This window comes from Lagenorhynchus albirostris, chromosome 4 (genome assembly GCF_949774975.1).
Source record: "Lagenorhynchus albirostris chromosome 4, mLagAlb1.1, whole genome shotgun sequence".
NCBI classification, from domain to species: domain Eukaryota; kingdom Metazoa; phylum Chordata; class Mammalia; order Artiodactyla; family Delphinidae; genus Lagenorhynchus; species Lagenorhynchus albirostris.
The window spans coordinates 17,370,349-17,378,911 of NC_083098.1; the positions used below are offsets into that span (position 1 = coordinate 17,370,349).

General features: G+C 44.7%; 1 protein-coding gene across 1 annotated transcript in view; it reads right to left on the reverse strand.

Annotated features, from left to right (window-relative positions):
• Window positions 1-8,193, reverse strand: part of TSPAN5 (tetraspanin 5) — a 175,729-nt gene extending 167,536 nt beyond the window's left edge. Inside the window, exon 1 of the mRNA XM_060147593.1 lies at window positions 7,966-8,193. Within this exon, the coding sequence (XP_060003576.1) occupies window positions 7,966-8,046 (81 nt within the window). The 5' untranslated portion in view covers window positions 8,047-8,193. The remainder of the gene's footprint in view (window positions 1-7,965) is intronic.
• Window positions 8,194-8,563: the final 370 nt, after the last annotated feature.

Here is an 8,563-nt window from a genome sequence, read left to right on the forward strand (position 1 = left end):
GCGGAGATCACCTTCCTCCCCACAGATACATCAGAAATACATCTACACGTGGAACAACTCCTACAGAACACCCACTGAATGTTGGCAGAAGACCTCAGACCTCCCAAAAGGCAAAAATCACCTGCAGGGATTAAAAACAAAAAAACCAAAAAAATCCCCACTAAGTCCAGGGCCCCATCCTGGACCTACAGAATCAAGATTCCCTGGACCTACAGAATCAGATTCCCTGGTGGACCTACAGAATCAGTCCAGGGCCCCATCCCGGACTTACAGACTCAGAATCAGACTGAAATTTCCTAACAATTCACTGGTTATGCTGCTGTGCCTATAAAGGCACCTGAAATATCAACTAATCCTACAGAAGTCACCCCTGATCAGGGAGAGGGACGTCCTATGCATGAAGAAAAACCCATAGGAGAAAAACCCATATGAGGAATAATTTTTTCTAAACATGCCTTGACCTTCAAGATTTAAAATTATCTGAAGGCTAGAATGGTGGTTTTCAATTGTTTGTTTAAGCAGTAGACCCCTTTTTTGCAAGCAAAACCCTTCACGATATCTCAAAATATCAAACCTACTGGTTGAGCTTCTCCAGGAGAAAGAGAGGGCAGAAACCCACTCAGGCCCCGGTACACCTCAAGGAAGCCTAGTGCTGCTGGTAGCATGGTTTGAAAACCACCGGGTCAGAATAAGACATTTAAATGGAATAAATATGTAGTACTAAATCTAAATTCAAATAATTAACTGGAGGGTTAGGGCTTCTGACTCGCACTTAGTCTAGGGAGATGGGTTTAACAGAAGTTCACTTGAAAAAGAGATGAAGGTTTCATTTCACTAGAAACACAACTTGAGCCAACTATGTTCTCTGGCTACCGGGAAAAGCATATGCAGTTTAGCCTGGGTTAATAACTACTATTTGTACTGAGAGATTTACCTTGTAGAAAGCACCTTCATATGTATGATCCCATTTAATACTGGATAACTCTGCAAGCTATTGGAATTATTTTCGCCATATTTTAGATGAGCAACTGAGAAAATAATGTGTGAGAGTAACTTACTCAAAGATGAATCCAGGCTCTTGCCTCCTGGGCTACAGACTTAGGGGGAGTTTGGGAATAACAACCCACCACTCTCTGGATGGTAGGAATGGTGTGTGAAAAACGTGTTTCATTCTGGTCGCTACATTCACGGAGGCGTGTCCAAATGGGACCACAGGCAGAGTACCTTAATCAGGGCAAAGAACCATCTGGAAATAGTATATGAAGAAGACATGGAAAAACCAAGAGCCTTTAAAGATGGAAAGCAGAGGGTTTAGGAATGGCATCATGGCTGTTTTTAAATAACAAAGGTCTATGCCCAGGGAGATAAGTCTTATATTGTATGCATAAGAGTAACCTAGGCCCTTCCCCTTCTCTTTCCTGAAATATTCAGCCCTAAAGTGGGGACAAGGGAAGGTAAGCCTTTGTCCAGGAACAGGTTTGGGGAGGGACGTGGAAGCCCAGAGCAGGGTTATCAGAGAAAGGTGTCCACGGTGGGAAGGAGGTTGTGGCACGGCATGCTGGAGCAAAAGCAGTTAAGGAGGGCAACCATGTGAGGGGCAGGGGCAGCAGTGGAAGACTGCCTACATAAGGGGAGATTTAATTAAATAAGTAAATCGTTAAGAACAATCGGAGCTAGGATTCTTACTGTCAAAGACGGGAGTTATAAATATGGAAAAGGAAAAACCTAAAATAAACCCTGTCGTGTCAGATAGGGATTTGAGATACCAGTGTGAACTCGTGGTTTTCAAAATATATAGCTGGATATAGCAATGCAGATGTAAACGTGTGTATGTGTACATACGTGTATATACATACACATATTCCATAGTCCTGTCCACTGAGAGGCCCCAGGGGTGGTGATAGCCTCAAAGCAATGAGCACACTTAGCAACCAGATCTTGGCTTCTAAATATCATTCTCTATGCAAAGGAACCAGGGCTCCTTGGAGAAATGGCTGATACAAAAGATGAGCTTGGAACATGTTGTTCTGCCAGAAAGCAAAGAAGGGCTCAAAGAGTGATGGGAGTTTAAAGGGCATGAAAAGACTGCCACTGACTGCCAAACCTGGAACTAATGGGAACATCAAAGTAAGTAACGAGAGTAACAGTTTAATTAAAACATACTGGAACAAACGAGATCAAATCAATCAAAATTCTGATGAGGAATGGGCTTTTTAGTACATAATTTCACAATAACTTGCCACAAAATATGTGTAAATTACAAAAGGAAAAAGAGTCACTTTATGGTGGAGAAATTTGGCAGACAACACTTTAATCAAGTGACCATCATCACTAATGGAACAAACACAAACAGAAATCAGTGCCACTTGATGGATGCAATGAGAGGAACGCAGCACCATTTCTGTAATTCTCCTGCCAAAGACGCACAGCCTGAATCTAAGAATGAAAAAATGGCAGACCAACCCAAACTGAGGGACATTCTACAAAATAACTAGTTTTAAATCTTCAAAAGTGTCAAGAACCTGACAGCGAAAGACTGAAAGAGACTAAAAAGATCCAACTAAATACAACGTGTCTTCTGAACTGAATTTCTTTGCTCTAGAAGACATGATTGGAACAACCGGGAAACTTGAATGAGATCTAAGATTTAGATGGTGGTAATGTATCAGTGGTCATTTCCTGGCTATGATGGCTATACTGTGGTTATCTGGGAGAACATCCTAGAACATATACACTGAAGTATTGGTGTTATAGCCGTCATGCTGGCAACTTTTTCTCAGATGATTCAGGATAAAAACAAATTGTACTACTTGCAATTTCTCTGCAGGTATGAGACAGTTTCCAAATAAAATTAAAAATCAACAACAGTATATTAGGAAGATGGAAGTTCCAAGGGAAAACTACACCTAGTTTGCAGGAAAGATGAAACTCTCAAATGATTAAAGTGGTCCCCAAACAGATCCATCCTAAGGAGGGCTGGCAGGATGTTCGAGAGAAAATGCCTCACTGAATAGTAAGTTAGAGGAGATGATGCCTATGTACTCGCCAATGATTTCGTAATTCATTCATTCAACAAAATTTATTAAACATCTACTGTTTCCGACAATATGCTAGACACTGAGCTTATGAAAATAACTGAGAGACAGTCCCTGCAGTTGGAGACCTTATATTCTAGAGAAGGATGGTGATTCAGCAGCCTGTAGTTAGAATTTTAAGACAGGCACCAGTGTTACACATAGAAAGAAGCATGTGACTCAAGAACACTTTAATACTTTAATAACACTTTAATAACAGTCTTTAATACTCCATTTTTCATTTACGAATTTTCAGTAGACTACACAATAGTTTATTATTCTATCATACTCTTTAACATTTTCATCCTAACTTTTGTGTGCTTGCGGGTGGTGTTGAGACATATGCAAAAACTTTATCACTTTTCAATTATGAACAGATGTAAATGACTTACTTGATGTTTTAGTTTAGAATAACAAGCATCTTCTAAAATAAGATTCAAATGAGAAGCTAGGGCTATAGTTATTGAAAGAGACTTAACACTCCAAAAGTGAACCCTGATATGTTCTTCAAACGTCACTCCACGTCTCTGTTCTCCAATTTCTACATCTGTCACAAAGATGTCATAATATGCCTGGAAGATGCTTTGAGATGCTTAGAAGAAAGACGTCGTACTTATAAAGCTCTGTTAAAATACAGGTTACTTTCACCTTTTGCCAGGGACTAACGATTACTGTTGGACATATTAAGTAAGACAGAGTAATCCATCTAAATGAGCTCACCTCGGCAATTTTATGGTGGGTGAAACATTATTTGGTTTTCCAACTTTTCCCCTTGGCTTTATTTCAATCTTCCAGGCATATCATCAAGTGAGAATGCTTCAGTGCTTTCTCACTGACCCAGGAGTGAGAGGCCAGAGCAAGCAAGTCAGTATTCAATTACTTTCCCCACTTAGGTCTATACACCCTTCTTACACTTTTCCCATTTGACACTTTCATAACCATATTTAGCTTTCTTCCTACCATCTCCTTGTAATTCAAAAGGCAGTTTAGACTCCCATATGGTTGCCATCGAAGCTAACAGATGTCTAGCAAATTAAAACAAAAATTATGACTTATAAACTGCTGATGTATCATCATTCCAGAACATCTTACAATTTATAATGAATCATAAGATAAGACTTCATACTTATGCCCCCGGCAAGGTTCCCTAAATCTCTCTCCTCTCTGAATTTAAGCCCTGTGGAAACAGATGAGATGCAACATTCTGCCATCAAACCTGGATAAACCTCCACTTAAAGATACAATGTAATATTTGCAAGCACATCAAAGAGAAATTTGGCCTCAAGGATCCAAGGCTTTCTAATCTTTGTACAGCAAAGAGAAGAGAAAAATGACTTGGTTCTCCCAAGTCATTCAAGGCTTCCACTGATCCATAGTGCTGTTTTCAAATACGTGATGATCCAATCTATGGAATCCATTCGCCTCATCTCCTTGGTAGATATTAAGAGGAGCATCATTACCTGGTAGTAATGATGCCAAAGGAGCAGGCTAAGGTATTCTAGAAGTTTTATAGCCAGGATGGAACTAGTACAAAATCTGGAGACAATGACACAGACCATATTCACCATTTGTTAAATACTGAGACACTGTGCTGGGTAATATCTTATCTGATTGCATCCTTGAATCTGCAACTCTATTGGATAATGTTATCTTTCCTTTATAAATGAAATTAAGGCTCAGTGCAGAAGACTCTATTTTCCAAAGATGGCCACAACCCACACGACCCTGACACCTGTCTGACAAAAGAGGGAATTTCCTTCATCAGCACTTTGAAACTGAGCAGGCTCCACTCCTGCTTAAACCAGTGGAATAGATGAAACTGACACTGGGCCAGTTCCGGGAGTAGCCTTCACTGGCTGGAAGTTTCTTCCGCCAGTCTCAGAGACAGGAAGAGGCCACGTTTAGGTGCTCTAGCCAACAAATCTGGCTGGTACCCCCTTGGGCATCCCACTCCAGTGAGCCTTCAGTTAACTCCAGCCCAGCCACATCTCACTGCAACTGCATGGGCCATTCCAAGTGCAAATCACCCACATGAGCCTGGTCAAATCACAGAACTGTCAGATAGAATAAAGTTTTATTTTATTTTATTTTATTATTTATTTATTTTTGGCTGTGTTGGGTCTTCGTTTCTGTGTGAGGGCTTTCTCTAGTTGTGGCGAGCAGGGGCCACTCTTCATCGCGGTGCGCGGGCCTCTCACTGTCGCGGCCTCTCTTGTTGCAGAGCACAAGCTCCAGACGCGCAGGCTCAGTAGTTGTGGCTCACGGGCCCAGTTGCTCCGCGGCATGTGGGATCCTCCCAGACCAGGGCTCGAACCCGTGTCCCCTGCATTGGCAGGCAGACTCTCAACCACTGCGCCACCAGGGAAGCCCTAAAGTTTTATTTTAAACCACTAAGCTTTGGGGTTGTTTGTTACGTAGCAAAAACAAATTTACAGAATTTGTAATAGCAGTAACAAATTTACAGAAGCAGGCTGCCCATTCCTGACCCCAGTTCTTCAGTCGGTAACATCTTAGTCTGAGTTACTGGGATCAAGTATCATGACTACCTTCCTGCTGATCATCACTCTAGAGACCAGGGTACTAAAAACTCAGAGATTCCAATATGGGGTAATTTTGAAGCAGACAGCAGGAAAGGTATGAGGGTGTATATGAGTGGAAGGCTTTAGGCACAGAAAGGAGGGACAAGGTGTGTAGAAAGCAGAGTAAGAGAAGGGCCCTTGTAACAAAGGCGTCTACATAACAATTCTGCCTGGGGCAGCTGGTTTGGTTCCACAGCCTACATCTCTTTTCAGGCTTCCCATAAAACTTCCCCCAAGAGATGAAGACCTTCGAAATGAGATAAGACGTGACTCTCTTCTGCAACTCTCTATGCAAGCACTCTGCAATTCTTTGAAGCTCTCCACAGTTCCAGAGGTTTTGCTACAACCTAATCCACAGAAAATACTCAATGTGCCTCTGTACACTATAAAATGACACCAAACTGTCAGGGAAATAGGCCCAAATCCCTTTATTTCTTTTCCACCTCCTGATATGAAACTGCAGAGAAAGCCCCTAGGTACTTTTTGTTGCCTGGCTGCTGAAATGTGCAACTTTTGGAAGTGTTCAAGTAGAATCAAGAGGCCTGGACTCACTACGCCAACAAGGTCCAGTCCCAATTCCGTAGTCCTTGACTCTCAAAGTTATGAAAGTTTCAAGTTCAGATAAAATCAAAATGCCTCACCCAGAAATGTGACTTTTAAACATTTCCAACAAGGGTTGAAAAAAAGGAAGCAAGGAAAGAAAATAATTTCTTCTTCCTATATTTGTAGCAGTGTTTGACTGCAGGGAGGGGGGTGACTGCTAACAGGAATCATGTCCAATCCCTGGCAAAAATGGCCTGTGAAAGACTAGATCTGATATTTATTCATGTTTCCCCCTTCATCATCAGTCCTGAGGCCAGATGACATGCTGACACAGAAAGTGGTCTCCAATCCCTCCCATTTCCTTTTGCAAAACATTCATGAGCTGTGCAAGGTACTCCTACAGAAAATAGAAAAAAAAAAAAATAGCCTAGTACATGTGTGGCAGAAAAAACAAGAATATAAAGAGCTGTATTGACAACTATTCTCATCGATGTATATGTTTACAGCGTATGGCCAAAATTAAAGGAGAATCAAAATAAATGCACCCTGTGTTAAGACTGTTGTGGATTATTATTGATCCCACGACTGGATTATTGTTTATCTCACACTGAACCTACACTGAACAGCAACTTGGAGAACCGCCCCCACCCCAGACAGCCACCATCTTTACTTTCCATGGGGGGAAGAGTGGGGGGACAGGAGGAGTGCCCAGTAAGGAAAAGGATGGGATGGGATGGAAAGGAAAGGAAAAATAACACGGTCTTTGAACACTTCCTCTTGTCCTAGTGAACTCTTTGTCTGGTCGCTGAACATGTTTGTGAGATCAAGGAAAAGAATTCAAACAAAACAAAAGAGTAGGCATCCCAGCCTAATTACAATAGGTGCCCAGCACATTGTAGCGCCAGCAGAGCATGGTCTGAATCTTTCCTTCAAGCATTTGCTCTCCCAGTAGCCCCATAAAACATGCCTCGTACACCTTCTCCTCTGCATTTCTCCAAGGTTTCCCCAAAACGGCCCGCTCTATGTCACTCCTCAGAAAGGAGGACGTGAGGCACGGACACACTGAAACATATGTTGATGGTGACTTCTTATCCTGACAATAATACAGAGAGAGAAATAAAGCCCTCCAGCCCACACGCCCACTGGTCAGTCCATTACGCAAAAGGAGCGCTTTCCAGACGAAGGGGAAGAGCGTGCAGGAAGCGTTATTTACGTGCACATTACAGAACCGTATACCACAGCATCTGCATCCTACACAAAGCCCGAGATGGTGCAAGAAGATACACGCTGAACATGGCACAGACCAGCCGCGGCAACACGGAGCCAAGCCCTCGTCCAATCAGATCCTTGTTAGAAGGTGGACCTCAGGGTCGGGTCTGCCCGATTAGCCTTCCCTGTTATGACACCACGCTCAGCCCAACATCCATATCCCACCCGGAGCAAATCTCATTCGAGTGGTTGCTCATCTCTCAAACTGCCGAGCCCTTTCTTTCATCTGCATCCACGTTATTCCTCCCTTAAAAAGCCACCCCAAGGCCTGGGTGCCCCCTTTCCGGCTCGGTTTTTCTTTTTACCTCTTCGCGTTCCTAGAAAGGATTAAATGTTTATCTCTCCAACGCGCAGGCTGAAAAGGCGGAAGGCAAATGCCTCTCCGTGCTACCGCAAGCGCCCGAGGGGCTGCGAAAAGTAAACGCAGAGAGCAACGTGGGGGAAATCGTCGCGAACCGATCGGCCACGATAGTCGAAATCCCAGAAGCGCTCCAACTTACCCAAAATATGACATTGAAGCCAAATATGAAATATTTGATGCAACAACTGACTTCAGGACCCTTGTAATGCTTCCCGGACATCCTCTGGGTTCATGAAGACACTTGCCCCGGCAGCCCGAGTTTGGAGCCCCTGAGCACCGTTGCTCGGAGCAGCACGGCGGGGAGCTGGGGCTCAGGGACGCCGCTCGGGGGCCGCAGCGCAGCGGTCGGGGCTGAGCAGCGCAAGGACCGACCTGCGGAGAGCGGCTCCCGCACGTCCAGCCCCTCGCGCGCCGAGGCCGCCGGAGCCGGGGTGGCCGCGAGCGGGCGGGGAAGCGCGTGCTGCAAGCCCCGAGCTTCGCTGGAGCTGACCTCGAGCACAAGGCGAGCTCCCAAGCCCGTCCGCCAGACGATCCGTCCGTCGGTCAGTCTCCGGGCAAACGCGGCCACGGCAGATGCTGGAGGAGACGCTCCTCGCCCGCCTGCCGGCTCGCGAGCTCCCTCCCACCCCTCGCTCCGCCCGCCGATCGCTCCGCCCGCGCCGCCCGCAGCTCCGCCCGCCTCCCGCCGCCGGAGCCTCAGCGAGGTGCGCGCGCGCACGGGCTCGGGCTCTCCCGGA